Genomic DNA, 23,526 nt, shown 5'->3' on the forward strand with positions numbered 1-23,526 from the left:
ACATGGCTCTAACCCCGAGAGCAGAGACATGGAGCCTGGGGTGATGTGCCATCGCTGCGTCCCTCCCTGCAAAGCAGCTGAGCTCCAAGCTGGGGCATTTTTAGATGCTGAAAGTGCTTTGGGTGATGAACCAGGCGAGGAAAAGTCAACTCATGACTCTGACTCCCAGCTGAACCTCCCAGTGCCCCCCGGTACAGACCATTCCCACCATGAGCACAACTTCCCCATCTGGTCTTACCTGGGCAAGTGGGATGAGATTTCCCCTCAGCCCGATAATCTCTCGTATAATAAATAAATCTGCTGCTCTTGCAGCCAGGACTCTTCCTTGCAGTGTTCACCCCAAGAGCGCCGGTGGCACCCCAAGGGGCTTTCCCTTGGGACAACTGGGTATTTGCAATGGAAAGCAAAAGCCGCAGGGAGCCCTTAATGGGATGAGTGGATTTTCCAGTGAGCTGTAAATCCGCAGTGGCTGCTGGCAAATACCTCCCTGCTCGGGTCTTGGGGGGTTGCAGCGGTCCCTGCTCCGAGCGTGGGCAGGCAGGCTGCCCGCCTGCCACCGCTGCCAGGCTCAAGTGACACACAGCCCGGAGGGAGCCACGTCTCTGGGGTTTATCAGCACAACCTTAAGCGTGTCCCTGATGCCAATGTCCCCAAAAAGCCAGGGACTGCAACTTACATGCATGGCCGGAAGAGGTGGGCAGGGGCTGGCAATGCCCTCCTGACCCCAGCGCTCCCCCCGGCAGCCCCAGAGCAGGTGGCAGCTCCGGTCCCACCACCCTCTTACACATAAAATTAAACCTCCCGCCTCAAAGGGATGCGGCTAATGGAGCCACCGTGGGGCCATCACACCCAGAGGATGCCTGGCTTTCCCAGAGGGGAGCCCGAGCATCCCTCGAACATCCCTCGAGCATCCCTCGAGCATCCCTCGAGCATGCCTTGAGCATCCCTCGAGCATCCCGCCTGCCCACAGCGAGCAGCCTGGACGAGGATGGCAGCACTCCTACGTTCCCCCTCGCCCACCCCGCGGTGCATATCCCCTGGGATGGACACCCCGACGGGGAGCCAAGTCCCCAGGGGCCAGCAGCGAGGGAGGGCACAGAGCTCAGCGGGGTGAGGGCCAGGGGAGGAGAGCGGGAAGGGGTGGAGGAGAAGCCGTGACTTATCGCCCGGTCCTGAGCAGGGGGAGTTTCCGCTGCCGGAGGTGACGCCGCCCGGCCGCATCCGCACGGGCCCCACGGCCACGTCCAGTGGGAGCTGAGGATGAGAATGGGGGGACGAGCACAAACCCAGCTCCTCCAGCTCCCACCTCTGCTCCTCTGTGGGAGTTGGGGAACCCAGGGAATCCAGGCAAATACTGGGAGGTGTTAACTCGAGTGCTGGCTCCCACCCCAAACCTGCTCCCTGCAGCACGGCCCAGACCTTCAGAGCCCAATTCCCACATCCCGGCGGTGAGAGGATGCCAGGCCACCGGTCCCACTGCCCCACCCAGCCCTGGGGATGGGTGCCTTGTCCCCACCTGTCCCCTCCCCATGCAATGCCTTGGGGCACCCCAACCCCTGGTGCCTGCAGGGCAGCACCCAGGCTCCTGGCTTCATCCCTCTGTGGCCAAATCCTGCCCCCGCACCGGCGTGAAAGGCAGCTCCCGCAGCAGAGGCATGGCTGGGTCCAGCCCTGAACGCGGGAGCCACGGCATAAATCACGGCAGGTTAAAGCACCGGTGGGCGCTGGAGGATGGTGCCACTGCGCTTACATGGGGACATGCGGTGATTGCAGGTGGCAGCAGGGCAGGAGCCAGGGTGGCCCCAGGACGTGCTGCCAAGCCTTTCAGGGACAGGGGTTTGCAGGACTCGACCCTGCGATGAAGCAACATGCAGCCATTGCGGGTGCTCATGGGAACCCAGCACTGAGATGGGGTGACCCAGAGCCCCCCAGAACGGTCCCGGGGGACAGCGATGATGCTGCAGGTGGTTCAGGGGACGCGCTAGGATGGGGCATTGACCAGGCAAGCTCAGAGCAGCATGGGGGGACCAAGTCCCGCAGCAAGAGGTGGCTTCACCCCAGCTCCTGCCCCCCGAATTCCCACCGACCCCCTGGGACAGAGCAAAGCTCCAAACCCCCACTGTGCCACTCATCCAGGACCTCTCCCCCTGTTTAACAAAAATCCTGCTTTCTCCAATTATTGTCACTTCCCGTGACAGTGGTGGTGGGTGCTGAGTGCTGGGGGCTCCTCCAGCCCCTCTCCCCCCAAGCATCCTCTAATCCAGGCAGTTAATCTGGCAGCAGTGCCCGATGTCCGTAATGCTGCCCAGACCCCGCAGCATGACCAGGCAAAGCTCGTTAGATGTTGTTTGCTAACGAGCGGAGCTTGGGCTGTACCAGCAAATACACCAGGGAAGCCATCGGAGCCCACTAGGACGGGTTGGTGGCCGATCTGTCACCTGAGAGCATTCGAGGAGGACCCAGAGGTGTTGGCAATTTGCCACCTGCCTGCAGCCCGTGCCTCAGTTTCCCCATGACGTGCTGCCATTGGCCTCGTCACTGCCTGCGGCCACTGACTGCCCCAGTGGGTCCCAGCTCCCCAGGGTGTGTTTTTGGGGGCTGGCACTCCTCTGGGCTTGGTTAGGGCTTGGGGACTGACCCTGCCCATTGGGGACAGGCTGGTGACATGAGCTGGGGTTTCCCTGGGGACACACGGGGCAGCAGGCAGAGCCACCATGCTCCAAGCTGCCCCGTCCCTGGGGACCCATCCTTGTCACTGCCTGGTTCCCCCCCTGCCCAGGCTGCAAAGGGCTGCGGGAGGACAGCGCGGGGCATCCCCGGCTGCCACCCAACAGGTGACGGGTGGCTGTCACCCATCTGCCAGCAGAGCAGGGGGAGTTGTGTCACCACAGTGGTGGGAATGGGTGCTGAGGAGACCCAGCCTGTGCTGGTGTCCCCATCCCAGGCTGATGTCCCCATCCCAGGTTGATGTCCCCCTGTCACTTTGCTGGCACTGGAGCTTGTCAGACCCCCTGGGAGCAAGCACAGGCAAGGGGACATCCCGATGGATCGGTGAGCGAAAGTGGCTCTGCGAGGGTGACAGGCACTGCGTGACGGGCACGGCCAGGCACCCTCCTCCCCACAGCACCGGCTCTGGCTCTCCCGGCTCCGCACGAATCCTGGTCCGGGCATGGGAAGGAGGAACATGGCCCCAGGGTACGTGCTTGTCGGGTGCCTGAGCCCGGTGGCACTGGGGATGGGACAGGGTGCCCGAGCCTGGTGGCACCGCGAGCCTGGTGGCACCGTGTCCCGTCCCCACAGCGGCTCCAGCCAGGCCCAGCAGCAGGTTGGTGGCTCAGCCTGGGGCTCTCGCAGCCAGCCCAGCCAGGGGCCCCGGGGGCTGCAGTGGCCCCGCCGGGGTCAGGGGTCCGGCCAGCCCCAGGCTCAGTGGCTGCACCCCGAGCACCAGCCCGGGGGGGGTCACCTGGCCCCCCCCTGCCCATCTGCCCATGGCCCAGGCCCTGCGTCCCCCCCGGGACAGGGGCCCCGCTCCCGTCCACAGCCGGAAACACCTTTTTCCTGTCCATGGGGCTGCAGCGGGGGGGGCCGGCAGGAAAAAACCTCGTGTTTCAGTGGGTTATTTATAACCTGGTGCCAGCGAGGCCGGCTGGATCACCCCGTGGCGTCCCCACTTGCACCCTGAGCCCTGCTCCAGCCCCCGCCAGCCCCATCCCTGTCCCTGTCCCCGTCCCCATTCCCATCCTCATTCCCCATCCCATCCCATCCCAGTCCTCGTCCCCATCCCATCCCCATCCCTCTTCCCAACCTGTTCCCCTCCCCACACACCGAGAGTCAGCCTGGAGACCCCCTCAGCAGGAGGAGGAGGCCCAAATCTTGGCTCAGGGACATCAGTCCCCTCCCAACCAACACCAGAGCTCACCCAGCCCCATGCTCGCCATCCCACCCCATCTCCCCTGGTTCAGACCCACCCTGGCCCCTTGGGAACCGGTTCCCTCTGCCAGGGATGTGCTGCAGGGCCGGATCCAGCCCATGCCCACACCCCAGGAGCTTTTTGCCCCATCCAGTCCCTGGCAGGAGGGAAACCCACAGGAAAACACGGGGGGAAACTGAGGCACGGGACTGGCAGGGCAAGGAGGGCACTGAGGTGGGCACAGGCTGCGAGCTGGGTGAGGCCAGGGCCATGGGGAGCTGATGGGCGCATACGCAGGCACAGCAGGCAAAGCAGGCAGCTCTTGCCCACCCATAGAGGCTGCGGGCAGCCCGGCACCCCCGCAGCACCACACGGGCAGTTACTCAGCGCCTGCAAAATGACTCAGCCAGGATCCGGCCAGGCCAGCCGGGATTTCCTGACTCAGCTTCCCTGGCTGCAAAACTGGGGGGGGGGGTGTCCAACCCCACCTTGTAACAACACGGGCACCAACACACCCTGCCGGGGCATGCAGGGGGCTCCCCCCGTCCCTGTGACCCCCTGGGAACACCCAGACACTCTCCAGCACCAGGGATGACAGCATGAGCAGGTACGGCAAAGCCCTGGGGTGCACGGGCAGCTACGGCAAAGCCCTGGGGACCCCAGCAACCGTGGGCAAACCCTGCCTGTGCGGGGGCACGCGCTTACCCGCTTCGGGCCAGCCAGGGGCATCCGGCAGGGATGGCTGCGTAACCAGCAGCCCGGCACACCCAGGCTCCCCGGCTCTCCTCCCAGTTGGTTTTTTCTTAGGTGAAATCCAAGAAAACAGGAGCCCCAGTGTACGCACGCTGTGGGTCTTCACCGCTTCCCTCCCGCAGGGTGATGGCACGTTAATGTCCCATGGGGGACACGGCCCGTGTCGAAGTCACCTCTAAGTTCTCCCCCTGTGCCGTGCCATCCCGGTTGGGCTGCAGCGCCAAGTGAAGCTGGGCTGCGACACTGCCGGCTCCATGGGAGCCATCCCACATGGGGCCCAGGGTTGCTCCACCACCCCAGGGATGCTCGGCTCCCCCTCGGCCAACCCAGTGGGTGGGCCGGGGGGGGCCGAGCATCCCTGGGGTGGTGGAGCAACCCCAGGGTGGCCAAGCACCCGGCAGGGAAAAGCCATCAGGCCCCCGGCCCCTTCACTATCGGTGAAAACAGCATTTTAAAAAAAGCCGAAGTCCCCACTGCCCTCCCTGCTGTCCCCATGCCAGCATGGGGACACGGAGCCGCACAGCCCTGGGCACCCATCCAGGGACCACCCATGGGTGCCCGCAGCCCCGCAGCACCTTCCTGTGCCTGAAATGGGGGCAGACACCACGAGCTGCCGGCACCGACCTGCTCTGCCTGCGGAGACTCCCCTCTGGGGCAGCACGACAGGCGTTTTCCCACCCCAGGCCAGCTCTCTGGAGAACCGTCACCCATCCCGGCAGCCCCGTGCCTCAGTTTCCCCCTGTCGCCCTTTGTTGGCACTGCTGTCCTCGCTGGTTTGGGGAGGCAAGGCAGGAGCAGGCAGCACCGGCACCTGCCTCCAGCACTGCGGTGGCTTCCCGCAGCCCCCCTCTGCCGGGGCCGGGGCCGGGGCCGGGGAGTGTCCGGGGGACACTGGGGGGCACTGGGACACAGGAGCTCGCCAGCCCGGCTGCAGTGCCCCCGGCACGGCCCACGCTGCGGGTCCCACTGCTGAAACAGGGTCCGTGCGGAGAGGTGGGGACATCGGGGGGCACAGGGGAGGGGACACCGGGGGGGCTGCCCCGAGTCTCAGGTGGCGCCAGCCCCCACAGCCGCTGCCCGTCACCCCCAGTCCCCGCCAGGACGTCCCCCGTGTCGCCGCTGGTCCCTGCAGCACGACCCCGTCACCTCGGTCCCCACCGGGGTGCCCCCCATCATCTGCCATCCCCCGCCGGGTGTCCCCCGTGTCACCGCCGATCCTGTCGGGGTGTCCCCCATCACCTCCGGTCCCCGCCGGGGTGTCCCCCGCGTCTCCCCGGTTCCCCCCGTCACCCCCGGTCCCACCGCCATGTCCCCCATCGCACCGGTCCCCGGCGCCCCGCGGGGCAGAGCCAGGCGGCCGGCGCGGCACTCACCGCTCGCTGCGCCCCGTCCCGCCGCAGCCCCGCGGGCAGCGCCCGGTGCCGCCGCCGGCCGCAGACTGGCGGAGCGGCCGAGGGACACCGCGCCGCGCCGGGCCGGGGGAGGAGTCGCGCAGGCCCGCGCCCGGCCCCGCCGCTCCGGCCGCCCGGGGTGCCCGCCCCCGGCCCCCGGCCCCCGGCTGCCGGCCCCGGCGCCGGCACGGAGAGGTGGGTGCGGGGCCGCCCCTGCCCCGCTCGGTCCCTCCGGGGCGGCCCCGCCCGGGCCCCGCTGCCCCCGGTGCCGCTCGGCTGCCGGGCCGCGACGCCTGGAGCCGCCGGCGAAGCCTGAGCCGGGGATCGCCCACGGACCCCCCCCGGGTGCTCCCTGGACCCTCCTGCCCCACGGATCCCCCCACTGGATCCCCCCATGGGTCCCTCCCTATGTCCCTCCGCGACCCCCGCCATGGGTCTCCCCATGGACCCCCCCTCCCGGATCCCCCCCTCCCACGGGCCCCCTCTCGGATCCCCCACGGACCCCCCCGCCCCATGGGTGCCCCCCATGGATTCCCTTGACCCATGGGTGCCCCCCCGGATCCTCCCTCCAGGGATCCCCCCCAACCCCCCGCGCCAGGGGACGCCCCCGCCGCCGCCCCGGCCCTGCCCCTCGCCCCGCTCCGTCTCCCGGCGCGGCCCCGCCCCGCCCCTTCCCGCCCTTCCCGCCGCGGCGGCGGCCCCGCCCCGCCCCGCCCCCGGGCGGCCCCGCCCCGCCCCTTCCGCCCCGGCCCCGCCCCCTGAGCGGCGATGGCGGCGGCGGGCCGGGACGCGGCCTCCGCCAGCAGCGCGGGCGCGTGGGCGCTGCGGCACCTGCACCTCTCGCTGCGCGTGGAGTTCGCGGCGGCGGGCGCGGGGCGGCTGCGCGGGACGGCGCGGCTCGAGCTCTGCTGCGCGCGCGAGGGCGCGGGGCCGCTGCGGCTGGACGCGCACCCCAGCCTGGCCGTGCGCCGCGCCGCGCTGCTGCCGCCCCCCGGCGCCCCCGGGCCCCCCGGCGGGCAGGCGCTGCCCGTGGAGAGCCGCCCCTTCGCCGGCTACGGCAGCGCCCTGCTGGTCGCCCTGCCGGGGCCCCCGCGCGCCGGGCAGCTCCTCACCCTGGAGATCGACTACGAGGCGGGCGAGGGGCCCGGGGTGAGCGGCGCCGGGGGGGCCGCGCGGCGCGGGGAGAGGCCCCGGCTGCGCCAGCGGAGCGCACCCGCGGGCGAGGAGCCGGGGCCGGCGCTCGCCCGGGGCCGGGCCTCACCCGGGGGCCTCTCCCCTCCCTCCCGCCCTGCCCGCAGGTGTGCTGGCTGGCTCCCGAGCAGACGGCGGGCAAGCAGAAGCCCTACATGTACACGCAAGGCCAGGCCGTCCTCAACAGGTCCTTCTTCCCCGGCTTCGACACCCCGTCGGTCAAATGCACCTATTCGGCCACGGTGAAGGTAAGCGGTGCCGCTGGCAGCATGCCGGGCCGCAGAGCCGGCCGCCCCCCTCACGCCTGGCGGGAGCAAAACCCTCCCCGAGTTTGCAGCGTTTGCTCGCGGGGAAGCTGCCCGCTCCCTTGCGGGACACGCCGAAACACTGGGGCGTTGCGTCAGCAGCACCGCCCGGGCCTGCGTGCGGCACCAGCACATTGGAGGTGATGGTTGTCGCTTCAAATCCTCCACCACAGGCCTCCAGCAGAGAAGGCACTGAGAAATAACTCATTTACGCTCCCATTTTTCTCTTACATTCATCTTCAGATGAATACAAGCAGACCCCGGCCCTCCTCAGCCACACGTGCTGGGCGCCGCTTTGCACACTCTCTTGCGAGCGGGTGTCCGTGCCGGCCGTCCTGCTGAAAGCTCCTCTCTCCCAGCAGGAGGTGGCCGAAATAATTAGTGCTTGATGCCAAAATATCAGCTAACGGTTGGGATCAGCTCGGTGTTTAAACCTCCCTGCTCTCCTCATGCTGCTGCATTTGTCTAAGTAATTCCTCTAATTATCACAGAAAACCCTGGTTTCGCCCCGTCGCAGTCCGAGGGCAGCGGGATGCCTGCTCTTGGCGTGTGTAGCAGCGGGAGGGCGACTGGGACGAGCTGAGCGCGGGGGGACACAGCTGGAGGAGGGGGATGACGCCGGGCCGCACCGGGTCCTGGTGGGGGTGCTGGGGCTGTCAGGCTTGCAGGATGGAAAGAGCAGCCGCTGGTCCCCAGGTTTAGTACAAAAACGGGACTAAATAATCCAAATTCCCTCCTTGGTGTGTGGGCGGTCACACGGTGGCACCGGCACTGGGCCGCCCCGGTGTGCCGGCCTGCTGCGGGCAAGGGAGGCTGCTTATCGGTGTGACACCAAGCCAAGGCTGATGGCACGTGGTGGCAGCTGGTGATGCTGGAATTTATTTATTTTGCCTCTTGCTCTAATTTCCGCCCTTAAAGCTTCAGTAGCGTCCCCCAGGATGGGTGAGCCTGGGGCTTGGCTGTCGTAGAGCCCCGGCGTGATGCTCTGTATCAAGAAAACCGTATTCTGCACGGCACCGCGGGGGCTCACCCCACATTTGGAAGAAGAGAGACCGGATCAATCTCCCAGGGCTCAGCCCAGGCCGGTGGATTGGCCATGGGTTCTACTTTGGCTTGAGAACAGGAAAAACGAGTTGTTGTGTAAGAAATGGGAGGAGAGCCAGCATCTGAAGGATCTGCATCCTTTGCCCTTTCAGCACCAGCAGCTCCAGCATTTCTTTATCTCGTCGGCACCTCACACGGCAGCTCTGGGTGTCCTGGTGTTGCACCCAGCCAGTGTTTGAGCCCAAGTGCCGAGTGATGCTGTCGCCGGGATGCAGCTGTGATCCCGAGTTGGAGCTTGGGGTGTTACTGCTCTGATCTGCGTCCCAAAACCTGCAGTGCCCACGGACCCAGTCACCTTCAGCGTGCTGGGACGTGTTCACTGTCAGACATCGTGGCATCCCTGGCTGCGTTAGCTGACGTCCCACTCTGTATGTTACGGATCTAATAGATGTTTTTATTTATGTGTCCAGGTTCCCGAGGGTTTCACGGCTGTGATGAGTGCCACAAGCTGGGAGAAGCAGAAGGATAACACCTTCGTCTTCAAGATGTCCCAGCCGATCCCATCGTACCTGATTGCTCTAGCTGTTGGGGACATTGTGTCTGCTGACGTTGGCCCAAGGTAAGTGGCTCTAGAGGAGACCTGAGTGTTAAGCCCTGGCTGTGGGAGCCACACGGCGAAGCTCCCATGCCATGCTCTCCCGTGGCGGCTGCCTGCTGCCTCTCCCTGCACCGCTGAGCTCTGGAGAGCAGGCAGCCATGGAGACACCGACTGTAAGCGTGACCCGGTCAGTCCCCCGCCTGCTGTGCACGTGGTGCTGCGTTGTCAGACCGTGGGCTCTGCCGGGTGAGGATGCTTCTTGCTCTCGAGAGTGAGGAGGAGCCTCGGTGCCAGGTCCCCTTGCTTTTGAGGGTGTCCCTGGCTCTGCTCATTTCTCCCCTGTGCAGGTGAATGAGAGCAGCAGTTCCCGTTCATGGAGGGTCCCAGGTCTCTTCCCAAGGCCGGTGCTTTGTTCAGGTTCCCGGCTGTCACAGTAGCCATATAAAAGCCCTTTGGCATTCAGACCAGGAAAGAAATTACAGCAGTTTGCACTATCGGTCTTATTAGCTTCCTTTATCAGCAGGCTTGTATTCTGCTGTGGAATAAACGTGCAGTTTTTGTCTGATGAAGCAATAGGGTAAAAGTCCGCTAAAGGGTAAAAATTCCTCCTCTGCACACTTGGCCAGGAGCCGTGTCTGGGCTGAGCCCTGCCTGATCGAGGCTGCAAAGAAGGAGTACGATGGGGTGATCGAGGAGTTTCTGGCGGTTGGAGAGAAGCTCTTTGGACCTTATGTTTGGGGCAGGTACGGCCTCCTGTTCCCGAAGGGCTTTGCTCCCTGGGGCCGGGGAAGGAGCATCCCTCTGTCCCAAGCAGTGTCCGCAGGAGGAGGTGGGTCTGACCCAAGCTGCCTGCTCTTCCCCGGCAGGTACGACATCCTGTTCATGCCGCCCTCCTTCCCCTTCGGCGGGATGGAGAATCCCTGCCTCACCTTTGTGACGCCCTGCCTGCTGGCCGGGGACCGCTCCCTGGTGGACGTCATCATCCACGAGATCTCCCACAGCTGGTTTGGCAACCTGGTCACCAACGCCACGTGGGGCGAGTTTTGGCTGAACGAGGGCTTCACCATGTACGCCCAGAGGCGCATTTCCACTGAGGTCTACGGTGCGTGGCCTTGCCCGGCCGCGGGGTGCCGAGTCCCTGCGTGCGGCCATGCCATTGCAGGCAGGACCCGCGCGGGTCTGGGTTCCGTGCGCCGCAGCTCAACGCGTCCCTCTGAGTGCCGCATGCGGGGCCGGAGCCCGCGCTGCATCTCAGAAGAGGTGAAGTGTAGCAGCCTGCAACGCCCCAGGGGTTTCGTGTTAGCAGCAGAACTGCCCTTGCTCTGAGAGATGGACGGAGCCCCCACAGCCACGTACCGGGGACATGGGTGCTGTGATCTTGCCCAGCCTCGCCTTCCTCTTGCTCCCGCAGCTCCCTCAGGGAGCAGATAACAGCAGCCCTGAACTCCCCCCAGACACACAGTCACATCCAGCAGCCCAGCACCGTTTGCTGCATCCAGATAAATTTAAATGGCTCTAAAAACCTCTTGCTAACAGAGGGCTGGGTTGTCTCTCTGCAACTCTACCATCCCAATGCCTTTTTTCTCAGCTTCCTCCTCTCCCAGCTCGTAAGCTAATGCTGTTTCCCTCTTGTCGCAGCACCCCGTGCACTTGAAGCACACGGGTCTGGTCGGGGTCTCCAAACGCCTCCTGCTTGTCTCTGCCCAGGTTCGGCATACACCTGCCTGGAGGCTGCGACGGGAAGGGCCCTTCTGCGCCAGCACATGGACAACACGGGGGAGGACCATCCGCTCAACAAGCTGCGGGTGGTCATCGAGCCAGGTCTGTGGGGCATCCCTGTCCTGCAGCTGGCCAGGGGGAGCGGGGCAAGCAAGGTGTGGTGTTGGGGGGGGGAAGCCCTGCTGCTGGGGTGTTTCATGGCTTGCAATGGAACTGGTGCTGGTGGTGGGACCCGAGTGAGGCAACCGCTCCGGGAGGGATGTGACAGGCTTCCACCCAGCACAGAAAGCCGAAATCTTGGCGCACACGAGGGCTGTTTTGTTTTGCAGATGGGCAGATGATTCCTGAGGGTTTTCCCTTTTTCTAGGTGTCAATCCGGATGACACGTACAACGAAACGCCCTACGAGAAGGGGTACTGCTTCGTGAGCTACTTGGCCCATCTTGTGGGGGACCAGAGCAAGTTCGATGCCTTCCTCCGGGTCAGTACGAGGAGGTACCAGGTGGAGGTGCCAAGTCATACAGAGCCTCGCAGCAGGAGGCCAGAGCGCAGCAAGACCCTGGGGAGGACGGGCTGAACAGGGTGGCTGGGGAGAGGAAAAAGGAGATGGGAAATAGAGATGTTCATGGGGGGAATGAGATGAGGGCAGAGCCTGGCCCCGTGCTGGCAGCAGGTGGTGGCAAGGCTCAGAGATGTGCAGGGGGCTGGGCAGCCCCTGGGGCAGGGAGATGGGGGTCAGCGTGGGCTCATGAGATGGAGGACGGGGAGGGCCGGGCAGCGCTGCTGGGGGTGAGCGTGTGCGGCATCACGCCCCGGCCGTCCCCGCAGGCCTACGTGAACCAGTTCAAGTTCCAGAGCATCACAGCGGATGACACCCTTGGTTTCTTCCTGGAGTACTTCCCAGAGCTGAAGGAGAAAGGCGTGGACTCCATCCCAGGTCAGCATGGAGCCTTCCTGGCCAGAGGACTGGGGCGCCGCTTTGCAAACCGGCACCCCGTGGGCATCGGAGCCGTCCCGTGCCCCATGCAGACCCTGTGCGCGTCGGTTTGTGGGTTTTACTGGAGACGCTGCTGCCGCTACTGGCCTCGGCTCTGATGGAGGCAGCCCAGCGCTGGCTGGCCTGGGATCAGACACTAACCTGGGCTCAGGCGCATGCCTGCTCAGCCTGGTATTTTTTTTCCATCCAGTCGGTGCTCTGTGCTCAGGTGCTGTTTGGTGGGGTTTCCCCATGGACAGCTGAGCTGGGCAAGTCTCTAGCACCAGTATATGAGCGTTTGCTGGTGGAGCCGCTGGCGAGTGCTGGGATCGGGCTCAGCTGGTGCCCCAGGCTCGACTCAGCTCAGCCTTGCTGTGGAGAGCCAGGCTTGGCAGGAGCTTTCTGTCCCGGAGCCGGCTCATCTCACTGGTGGTGGTGGGGCTCTTACAGCACAAGCACACACCAAGCCCAGGGTGGCTTAATGGCCTCACCCCGTTAGTCTCTGCTTGTTGCCATCCCTGGGCAGGTTTGGTGGTGCTGGGGACACCCTTGGAGAAGGCAGCGGGTGTCTGGGCAGCAGCACCCAGCATGGGGTTCAGCTAACCCGTCCCAGCTCTCCCTTCCTTCCTCACTGCAGGCTTTGAGTTTGACCGCTGGCTGAACACGCCAGGCTGGCCCCCCTACCTGCCCGACCTCTCGCCAGGGGAGCAGCTGATGAAGCCGGCAGATGAGCTGGCAGAGCTCTGGGCAGCTGATGGCTTGAACATGGAGGCGATCGAAGCCGTGGACATCACGGCGTGGAGGACGTACCAGCTGGTCTACTTCCTGGATCAGGTCCTGCAGAAATCCCCCCTGCCAGAAGGTGAGGGCCAGGCCACCTCCCAGGGCTCCGGTGCCCAGGGGAGACATGGGGTGACGTGCCCCAGTCCAGCCAGTTGGCTGGAGGTGTGAGGACATGTCAGTGGGATGTGTGGGTGCATGGCCATCAGCCCGTCCCCACTGCGGTCCAGCAGTGTGGTTCCTGGTGTCTGGGAAGCCTTGATCGGTGCGGTGGGGTGTGGAGAGCCAGGGGAAGCGTATCCCTAGACGTATGGGGACACGTGCAGTGGCAGGGGGGGAGCCCTGCTGTCCCCAGGCTGGCTCAGCTGGGCTGTCACATCCCCGTGTTCACCTCTCCTTGCACTCTTTGCTGAGGGACCTCCCTACCCTTTGTGCTGGCATTCCAAGCCACCGGGCACATGGCTCTGCAGGGCTACCTGGCCCCAGGAAGCCCAACACAGGCACCCTCCTGCCCGGAGCCAGCGAGTGCCTGGGATGCTCCCAGAGCTGGGGGTGCCGGGAGGCTTGGGGGGGTTCAGGGCTGGCCCGTGGCTGGGAGGATCCCAGAGCATTTGCAGCGCAGCGGGGGTGGACTCGCAGGGTCCCCTCGGAGCAGGGGCTGGGAGGCAGAGCCGTCACGGGGGCAGTGACGATCCCCCTCTTGCAGGCAACGTAGAGAGGCTGAGCAAGATGTACCCAAAGATCTCCAAGGCCCAGAATGCCGAGCTGCGACTCCGCTGGTGCCAGATTGTTCTCAAGAACAACCTCGAGGCAGAGTACGGCAAGGTCAAGGACTTCCTCCACAGCCAGGTGTGTCCCTGGGCAGCGGTGGCTGTGCCTGGCAACGTGCCATCGGGGGAGAGACGGGCACAGGGCACAGGACCTTCTGCGCCAGAGGGCCAGGGGTTGGCTCTTGCTCTTGGTTTGGGTTGGAAGGGACCTTCAAAGACCATCTAGTCCAACCCACTTGCAGTGAGCAGGGACATGTTCAACTAGATCAGGTTGCTCAAAGCCTTGTCCAACCTGGCCTTGAATGTTTGGGGGGGCATTACCCCCTTGAATGAAGGGATGGGGCATTTACCACCTCTCTAGACAACCTGTTCAGCATCTCACCACCCTCATCGAACAACATTTCTTCCTTATGTCCAATCTAACCCTACCCTCTTTTCAGTTTAAAACCACTGCCCCCTGTCCTGTCACTGCAGGCCTTGGTAAAAAGTCTCTCTCAGTCTTTCTTACAAGCTCCCTTTATATGAGAAGGCCACAGTAAGTTCTCCCCGGAGCCTTCTCTTCTCCAAGCTGAACAACCCCACCTCTCTCAGCCTTTCTCCACAGTAGAGGTGTTCCAGCCCTCGGACCATTTCCATGGTCCCCTCTGGACCTGCTCCAACAGGTCCGTGTCTTTCTTGCACTGGGGACCCCAGAGCTGGACGCAGTGATCCAAGTGGGGTCTCGCTAGAGTGGAGCAAAGGGGCAGAATCACCTCTCTCGACCTGCTGGCCATGCTTCTGAGCAGCCCAGGATATGGTTGGCTTTCTGGGCTGTGAGCACCCATTGCCGGCTCATGTCCAATTTGTCACCCACCAGTACCCCCAAGTCTTTTACTCTAGGGCTGCTCTCCATCCCCCAGTCTGTTCTGACAGCGGGGATTGCTCCAACCCACGTCCAGGACCTTGCACTTGGCCTTGTTGAACTTCATGAACTTATGGGCCTGCTCCTTCTCCAAGGTCAAGGTCTTCTCCCCTCTCTAGGTGCCACAGTGCCAAGGGCTGCCTATAGCGGCATTTTCTACCCTCTCCCATCCCTCTGTGCTCTCCTGGCCAAGAGGGGGGTGATGCTGGAGGTGTTGTGCCCTGAGGGGGATGTGGGGGTCCTGGGGCTTCACCCTGCTGGAGCTGGGGAGGAGGCTGGGGGGTAACCCCTGCTCTGCCTCTGCAGGGGAAGCAGAAGTACACCCTGCCGCTCTACCGCGCCATGTGGGGCGGGTCGGAGTCAGCCCGGGCCCTGGCCATGGAGACCTTCTCGGCTACGGCCCCCCAGCTTCACGTCAACGTCCAGAACTACGTCAAGAAGATCCTAGGCTTGGAGGTGACGGAGGACTAGTGCAGCCTGGGCTGCTCCCTCTGCGGGCTTTCCCTCTGGCAGGACCCCAGCGCACTCTCCCTCACCGCACATTTCCTTATTAAAATTTGTAATTTTTCTCAACCTATGGGCAGCAACCCAGGGGCAGCCTTAGCATGACTCCCTGCTCCTCCTGGCTGGGAACCAGACTGGTGCCCCAGGAGGGGACACTGCCAGCCCTGGTCCGGGATGTGCAGGTCCCTCCAGGAGGCTGGTGGCTTCTCCTGGTGTTGGCACAGGCGGGATGGGCCTGGAGCAGCTGAAGAAGGTCCTGATCCATACCAGGGTCTGGTCCTTGCTGAGCTCCTGCCAAGCTGTGACAGGTCCCACATGGCAGTGGGGACAGGGGGAGCTGGTCCTCTGCCTTGGGGGGCTGGTGCTGTCGGCACCCTGGGGAGCTGACCCTGCGGGGGCCCTGCAGGCTCTGTCAGGGGCGTGGAGTGGCAAAACGGGGACCTCTTGGCTTCAGCACTCCCGGGTGCTGCAGAGGATGAGTTGGGAATTGCTTGTCCTCCTCCCTCTTCACACACCGAGGTGTCTGCCCCCTATCACACTGGTGCTCACTTTGGGGTCAGGGATAGGAGTGTATTCCTGCTCTCCCACCAGTGGTCCCTCTCCCGGCTGCAGAGGGGCAGGCAGCGTGCCAAGCCCCCCGGGAGAGTTGCCAGCAAACCGGCAGCATCGCGTGGGCTCCCATGCCCGCCCCCAGCTCCGTGCAGGCAGGAGGAGGTGAAGGCAGGGGAGCCCGTGCTGGGTGGGAGCAGCCGTTGGGGGCCAAGAGCATCTCATAATCCTGGATCTGACACACAGGGAGCAACTACAGCAGATTTCTGAACAGCAACATAATGGATGGGGGGGTCTCTGCTCCCTGCGCAGCCTGACAGGTTTTTATCCAGGCTTGTTCAATCAGGAAAATGAGTCCCTGCTCCGGTGAGCAGCCACATGCTGACAGCAAACGCCACAAGCGTGAACGGGCACGGAGGTGGTGCCACGTGCTTAGCTGGGACCTGTTCTTTGCAGTTTGCTGGGATAAATCCCAGAGTGTGGACAATGATGCCAGTAAAGCAGGACTTGAGGGCTTTAAACAGCCCGTGTGGCCTACATACGCTGGAGACTGTAGGACCAAGACAAAGCTAGACAGCCACGCTGTTACTTATTCCTCATCAAATGCAGGAATGTGAGCACACTCCCCAACATTCCAGTACAAATCTGCCCCAAGGCTGCACTAAAACCAGTAACCCCAGGAACCTGCAGGCCATAAAGGCCCTTGAGGCCACTGCCTCAAAAGGATGCTCTGGGGTGGCAATAACAAGAACCCCCAGTTCCCCTAGAAAGCACAATAAACCCCGATGCGTGTGCTGGCCCTGCTGCCAGGCCTGCGGTGGCAGCTCCTCCAGCACCGGCTGCTCCTGCCGGACCTCCCGTCCCGAGAGCCCTTAGGAAACCCAGGGCATCCACCTGATCCTACGGGAAGGTTGGCCCATTCCCCCTCGACAGCCCTGGCACTTCCCCTGCCTCCTTCTCCCCGACCCAGCCCAGCCCCACAGGGCCAAACGGCAGGGGGACCCCCACAGCCCCCCTGCGCTCCCAGGTGCAGGGGGGGACACGACTCAGGCTGAAGGGGGTCAGCCTTGCCCATGCCCACGGTCCTGGCCCCCTGCACAACAGCAGCCCAGAGGCAAATCACGACAACGTAACAATTCCGTTGACTGCAATTTTTCAGACAATAAATCCCACTGATGTGATGCAACTCTGACCGAGCACTACAGCCACTAGAGCCAGGACCAAGCCAAAGCCACCTTGAAAGCACAGATGCCCACAGTGCCCCGGCTCAGAGGGTGCAGAGACTGCGCATTTCCTTGCTGATGGGCTCAGGAATAAGCTCCAAACTCCAGATAGTTTGAGAAAATGGAGTCAAAGGGGCTGGTTATGGCATGGTTGAAATCAGCCCGTTGTTTCTTACTGAGGGAACCAGGCTGCGCATGTTTGGGAAATGGGTGTCCTCTAGTGGATTCAGCATTGCTGAAAACTTGTAGTATTCCTACAAGTTGTAGCGTATAAACCTTCTCCATTTGCAGATATTCTGGTTTCCCAGGGAACATGCAGATTGTCGGTACAATTAACATGACCTCTGACAAGAGACTTCATTACCTATGAGGCATCTGGAAATAATCCCTCTGGTTGAAAATGAGCCCTTGGCTCTCAGATGCATCTGCCACCTCTGGTCTGACTCACCTGAGCAAGCCATCAGCTGGGCGACAGATCGAGTGGTCCCTAAAGCAGTTCCCTTGGATTAAATGAAATGATGCATTCTCCACTGCACAGAGACTGCAACGCCCTCAGCATACCGAAGCACGCACGTGCATGTCACGCTACAGGATGCTGAACAGGAGCTCGCATCTCGTACTGCACCGGGAACACTATAGTGGCCTGAATTAAAAACTATGGCTGCAAGGGTGGAAACACAGGGGCTGGGCAGATGCGCTTCCCAGGAGGGATCTTGACCGCTCCAGCTCGAGCCAACTCATGCCATTCCAAAAAGCCAAGCAGAGAGCAGCACCACGTCAGCACCGCCTTCTGCTCCACCTCTGCAAACTGGTGCGGCTTAAGGCAGGACAAGATTTTGATTCTCAGCTTGTGTCAGTCCCTCCTCTGGGCTGCCCTGGGGGCTCTCGGGCTGGGGAGAGTTCTGTCTGCAGATGTTTCACCAACACCAGCTGATCTCCGACACTCCCCAACCAAGCTGCATCATTCAGCAGCCAGGGAGAGGTAAAGCTCCTCTCCCCTCTGCAGCGTGGGAAGCATCCAGCACGGCGGGGAGCTGGGTTGCTGCAACCGGGAGGGAACAGCAGCTGCTTCTGAACTGGCTGGGAAGGGCACTCTGCCTTCGTTCACCTTCCTGCAAAGGCAACAACTAACGAAGACACTTCAGCATAAAATTAGTAACAAGATGTAGCACACTTATTTTTAACAAAGTGACCTTCATCAAGCTCAGAGCTCTTTTTGCTTAATTTTTTCCAAAATGAAAGCCAAGTCAATCATGAAATGCCAGGAGAAGATGTTAACTCTTTATTAATAAATTGATTTAGAAAGGCTTAGCGAGACAGGATTAATGGATTTGATGGTCAGAAAGGACCGCTGTAATCGTCTAGTCTGACCTGCTGCAGAGCACAGGTCTGGACTTCCTGCAGCCCACCAATCGAGGAAGTTGCAAAAGGGCTTATCTTTTAATCCACACCATAGAGAGTCTCTGAAAAGTCACTACATTCTGGTCCAACAGTCAGCCTCACTGCAAACACCACACTCTCTGTTTCCAGTTTTGTTATATCTGACTCCCTTACAGCCCCTGGCTGTGTCAGCTGAAGTTCTTTAAATAGTATTCTTTAAATATTGTGTTTCAAAGTATTAATGACTCTCTTACTTATGACTGCAGTATAAAAGTAATAAAGGGCTTGATTCTGAACTTAGTTACTCCCAAAGCCACATGGAATAAATTCATTCCTGTAATGGTTTCAATTTTACATTTGTGTAACAGAGACCAAACCCTTCTCCACAAAGGTACAAACCAAGCAAATCCATGGGAGAGCAAGTTGGCTGTCCATGCTCCTCTTGGCCGCCCGCTATATTGTGTAGACACTCTGAGCAGCTCAGTATGGAATGGTAAAAAAGAGAGTCAGCCGTAAAGTGCTAGTTTTTTTGAGGAACAGATGAAAAGTTCGATTACCAAAGCATGTCATATGTCTGAGCCCAGCTCTGCGCACTGCTTGTCTGATATGTGGTTAGCTAACGACTCTATGATGTCAAGGAGGAGTAGCTGACTTAGGGAGCGGAGATTTGGCAACTTGGAGACCTTCAAGGAAAAGAAAAACAGAACAGAAAAAAAACAGAAAGAAATTAAAACCCTCCCCAAATCATAGCTGAAGTGTCACCGCTTTACCCCTGCCACCCCACGTGAAACAGGCAGGTCAGGCAAGTCAAAGGCTGGGCACGTACGGCGTGAAATCAGAGTCACGGAGCTGGGCTGCAGGACCGCCCATGGGGGCTCCAGTCACGACTTCCTGCGCTTACAACCCAATTTCAGACTGCTGCATGGAGGGGATGGGAATGGAGAGCAGCAGAAATGCTGACCCCAGCACTGCCTCTCTGAGAAAGGAGTGTAATTACTGTTTATATTGACAACTCTACCGCTGGTGGATGCCAACTAAGCACTCTCCTAAAAAGCAAAGCTGGGCACCAGCACAGCCCTGAACTTTGAAGTCTGTGTGTTTCTACTGAGAACGTGACTTAGGACCTGATCTCTTCGCTCCTGTGTGCTCCTAAGGAGAGGTCGTGCTTAGTGTCCACGCTAGTTTTGCTGGCACGCCTCCCGCAGTCAAAGCAGGTCACTAGCCAACAAAAACCTTCGCCACATCAGATATATGTGAATCTACAACAAATTTTATGCTCTTAGGCTGTTCAGAAGCTCAACTGTTATCAAAAAGGAGCTCTACACATTCCTTCCTTCTCCACAACCTCACAGCAATGAGCCAGTAATGCCTCTTTCTAGTGTTATTAACATACATGCCCAGCCTTGAAGGCAGACTGCCTAAAAGCCTGTCCACTTATCCAACCTGTATTAACTGATCTAATAAAAGATATCACCTCACTCTAAGAAGCTCGACTGTCATAAAGAATAAAGATGTCCCGAGCATCTTTTGAAACCCAGGAAGGAAACGGCTGAGTAACGCTTTCAGAAAGAGCTCAGGACATGTGCTTGAAGTAATATCCCCAAAATAAGGGTCCACGAGGACTGGGAGGGCAAGAGACTGGTGGGAATCCTGGCCCTGCACCGAGACACGCACTGCGGAGGAACAGATCAGGGTGTCAGTACAAACACTTCAGAACAGCAGTTTTATTAGGGCTTTTGCACAATACTGACACACAAGAGCCTAAAAACATGTTGCCCAAACTAGCAAACCTCTGGGAACAGCTCTTCAGTTAGTGTTCTTACTGTGGGGAAAACTCCTTAACAGTCCGAATCGAGAACAGCATTAATCAAGCTGGAAGAACAGGAGACCCCAACGGCCATACACCCGGCCTGTCTAAGCCTCCATCACCCACCGGGCTTGCGCAGCTAGAACAAATCACCCTTCAGAGCCTGTGGCTTGCCAGGGAGCAGAACGGCAAGCATTCGTGCCCAGCCACACAGAGTCACCCAGCGCCGGGCCAAAAATCACACACTGAAGCCTCTCAGGCTAAAGAAAAACATTGCATAATTAAGATTTCTTCGTGCACATCTGCTTGACAGTCTTCCAGCCACACTTTGATGAAAACTGTTCTAACCGTCAACAGTTTAAATATAAAACATTTCCACATATTCTGGTTAGTGGAGTACAATTGAGTAACGCCCTTCAGTTCAAATCCCTTTGTGAAATGTCGCAATGTTCATTTCCCCCCAGTACATTCTGGTGAGAATCGCGCCAACCTGTTTGTCTTCCTGTGGCCTCCACTGGGAAGTTGAGACCGTGAGATTTCGGCTCTCAGGGACTGTAACGCATTGACCCCAAATCTGAGGAGATGTCCCAACCCCCAGGCTATCCTGTAACCCACGGTGGGACCATTCTCCATCCCCTACTGAAGTTGGGCCACTCAGCAGGATTAATGAAGGGCAGAAGAAAACACATTAAGATGAAGGCAGAGGCTGCAACCTCGTGCTGGGGACTCTCCACTGAGAGTGCGATTCCTGGATGCTGGCTCCACTCTCAAAGCTTTTTATGCATTTTCAGTTATTTCTGAATGTAAAATGCATTACAGTTGGGCAACTTAGGCATTTAATAAAGAGCCTGAATACCTCCCTCTGTCTCATCTCCAGATACAAACTGGACTGAGTGGTGCTTTCCTTCCCCATGGGCACTGACGGGAGGATTGTGAGATTAAATATACAGAAGATAGAGAGCTACTTGAATACTAACTAGGTAATTATTATCAATAAGTATGTAGCATCCAGCAATCCCAATTCCTATGATTTATCTATCAATTTCAACAATGGTAATAGTTGTGCAACAAACTGGTGACATGCTGGAAAACTCTCATGGAAGGATCATATCTCATAGGAACAACTTAATGATAATACCCTTCTTCTCTTGAGGAATATCAGCACACCAGGCTCTCTACCTTTCCTATCACTAATGCATCATCCCACATATCAAAACATGGGAACTACAGAAAACCCATCCAGGACATGGTCATTTGCCTTTTGAGCACATGACAATGTAACATCTTTGACAGAGAATACTTCAAGAGAAATATGAACAGCACACTTGGAACTGCTAGTGAAAGATTTGTGCCCTCAATACATAACAAACTTCTCTTGCTATACACATGAGAACCCAATGATGGCATGGCACAAAATTAACAGCTGGAACAAGTGGAAATGGAAGCAATTCTGTGTAACTTCTGTTTTGGAAGGTCTTCACATTTCCAGACCAGGCTGTTCTAGTCTTTCGTTTATTTTTAGTGTGAAAAGTATGCCTAGCAGACTTCTCAGCAAGTGTTAGTGATTCACAGCCAGCTCTCAGCTGTCTCACATGAGAAAGAATGAAATGGATTCCTATATTAATGTATCTTTAACCAACACAGCGAAAGAGGACAGCAGCTCTCAAAAGCCCCAGAAAAGATGCAACCAACCTTGGTGAACTGGTGAACGATGATGTGCAGGCAGTGCCTCTTCATGTCCAGGGCCTGGGTCTTGTCAGCTGCCTCTAAAATCTAGAGCAAAAGCAACGACGTGATTTTCCTTCTGCATGGCTCAGATGTACAGGGCACAAACACTGTTCTGACTCAGAGGAGGTAATTCCTCTGAGGTAGGGAAACATCTCCATTTTTCATTACAAACCTGAATCTTTTCTGAACTATTCAAAAATAAGCCTTGGATTTAAAATGTGTGGAGTCCTCCGGAGATAATCAGTAGGAAACTGCAGATCTGTTTCAGAGCCAGGTTCCCTGAAGTGTCCCAGTGAGACTGGCACAGGCAAGAGCCAAAAGCAGTTAACGCTGGAATTGATTTTGCTTGTGTTGCAGTGGGTTTGGTCTGCCTACCTAGTAGATGGCTTTGTAGGCTTTTTTATCACAGAATATTTTTTGTTAGGTTAAACTTCATTGCCAGATACTGTCAGCATCACTGATGAAACAAGACAAACGTCACCTGCACATCACCGCTTGCCCTGGAACAAATGTCTGCTGAAAAAGGGCTTGGAGTTGAGTGCTGAGCACATGGTACATCTTTAAAAGCCTTTTAGAAACACTGGTCTACAATCGGGGATGAGGAGCTCAAGAGGAACATCCTGTTGGCCAGATGAGCAATATCTGTTAAACACTTCAGCACAGGAGCACTAGTGACACAAAAAGCAGATAAGGAAACAAAGCTGCTGAAGGCTGCGCTCCTGCATATGTGTTAACCACGCAGGGCCACTGTCATTAGAAGGGTTTGTGCAGTCTCAGTGGATGTCAGTTTGGGAGTGACTCAGTGAACTTGGCACTGGGCGTACCCACTTGACTAGACCCTTTGGCTTTCCTGTATCTAGGTCAAGCGACTCACTAAAGCTGCTTGGGGACAGTTACCTGGAGTACGTTCTCCACCGTGACATTCATTTCTAGATTCTGCTTACAATAGGCTTGCAGTCTGTTGTTGGAGAAGCCGTAATAGTAAGGTGCAGCAAAGAGGTAGCTGTTAATCTCATTAAGGAAAAAAACATAAAGCAAAGGCAACAGCACTGATTGTAAATACAAATCAATGACAGAAGTTAAAATGCAGTGCCTGTTAATGCAACCCTGACAATGCTCCCAGGTTGTGCCTGGCCATCTAGAGCAAAAGGAAGGTGAGCTGCTGTACGTGCACTTTAGACAGATACTTCAATTACTTTAGATTTAAGGATACAGGGAGTCTTCAGGAGGCATGTTTACTTCTCCATAATAAATGTATCTAAGCATAGATTCAAATGCTTGCTTGCTGGGAACCATTTCGCCTATAGAAATATTCACTTGCCCATCTTCTGGCATGAAGGAACGGAACATGGCTTCAAAGTAACTGGAAAAGGAAATAAAACTGATGTAACACATTCTGCAGACAGATGGTTTAACCCAGTATTGTTCAAAGGCTGCTGTTAAGCACTACAGCTTCCAAAGGAGCAAATTCAGGTGACAACCTGGGCAAAAACACTGCTAAATTGTTGTTTCATATGTCTGCCTGTGAGAGAACTCCAAATATAATCCCCCTAATTTCCACCAGCACTACCTGAAATTTGTCTCTGTTTCTTGAAAATTAGGACACATGGTGCTTTGATTTTTGTCTAATTTGCATAAGACCCAGTAGAGAGCTTAAAGCATTATGAATTTCCCTGGTATCTACAGGCTGCCAATCATGCAGGGTTGTTTTAAGAGCTGTGAAATGCTTCTGGTAAAATACCACGGTAACTAATACTGAATATTATTACTGGGACTGGAAAAAAATTGTGACAGTATTTGAAATAGAAATTTTATGTGAACACAATGACTTGCAGAACATAAAGGTGCAGGTACACAGAACACACAAGCGAGGGACAAACCCACTTCACCCATGTACTGAGGAGGGAGAATAGTACTCATCTTCAGAAGGGTGAACTTGCCTCTGCAACAAAGTATGGGAACAATCTAGTCTCTGTTATGCACCACTTTTTGTTATGC

The 23,526-nt window shown here is 58.7% G+C and overlaps 3 protein-coding genes across 8 annotated transcripts in view; 1 reads left to right on the top strand and 2 right to left on the bottom strand.

Annotated features, from left to right (window-relative positions):
• Nucleotides 1-6,118, bottom strand: part of NAV1 (neuron navigator 1) — a 78,734-nt gene extending 72,616 nt beyond the window's left edge. For 2 of the 5 annotated variants that reach the window (XM_075521992.1, XM_075521991.1), the window contains exon 1: nucleotides 6,037-6,118. The gene's annotated coding sequence lies outside the window, so the exon portion shown is untranslated. The remainder of the gene's footprint in view (nucleotides 1-6,036) is intronic. The other 3 variants (XM_075521989.1, XM_075521988.1, XM_075521990.1) reach the window with 2 other exon arrangements.
• A 673-nt stretch (nucleotides 6,119-6,791) lies between these two features.
• Nucleotides 6,792-14,940, top strand: RNPEP (arginyl aminopeptidase). Its single transcript, XM_075521530.1, has 11 exons — nucleotides 6,792-7,203; nucleotides 7,353-7,493; nucleotides 9,065-9,213; nucleotides 9,819-9,935; nucleotides 10,059-10,294; nucleotides 10,900-11,013; nucleotides 11,279-11,391; nucleotides 11,739-11,847; nucleotides 12,524-12,748; nucleotides 13,373-13,515; nucleotides 14,644-14,940. The coding sequence occupies exons 1-11, from the start codon at nucleotides 6,823-6,825 to the stop codon at nucleotides 14,806-14,808; spliced, it is 1,893 nt and encodes a 630-aa protein (XP_075377645.1). The 5' UTR covers nucleotides 6,792-6,822; the 3' UTR covers nucleotides 14,809-14,940.
• Nucleotides 14,941-17,862: 2,922 nt separating this feature from the next.
• The window catches only part of LZTR1 (leucine zipper like post translational regulator 1), a 37,263-nt gene continuing 31,599 nt past the window's right edge, over nucleotides 17,863-23,526 (bottom strand). For both annotated transcript variants that reach the window (XM_075521876.1, XM_075521875.1), the window contains 4 exons: nucleotides 22,742-22,891; nucleotides 22,426-22,531; nucleotides 21,493-21,573; nucleotides 17,863-18,676 (listed from right to left, as the gene is read on the bottom strand). In XM_075521876.1, coding sequence (XP_075377991.1) covers nucleotides 18,560-18,676; nucleotides 21,493-21,573; nucleotides 22,426-22,531; nucleotides 22,742-22,891 — 454 coding nt within the window. In that variant the 3' untranslated portion in view covers nucleotides 17,863-18,559. The remainder of the gene's footprint in view (nucleotides 18,677-21,492; nucleotides 21,574-22,425; nucleotides 22,532-22,741; nucleotides 22,892-23,526) is intronic.

The sequence above is a fragment of the Mycteria americana genome, chromosome 20 (assembly GCF_035582795.1).
Source record: "Mycteria americana isolate JAX WOST 10 ecotype Jacksonville Zoo and Gardens chromosome 20, USCA_MyAme_1.0, whole genome shotgun sequence".
In the NCBI taxonomy this organism is placed as follows: Eukaryota; Metazoa; Chordata; class Aves; order Ciconiiformes; family Ciconiidae; genus Mycteria; species Mycteria americana.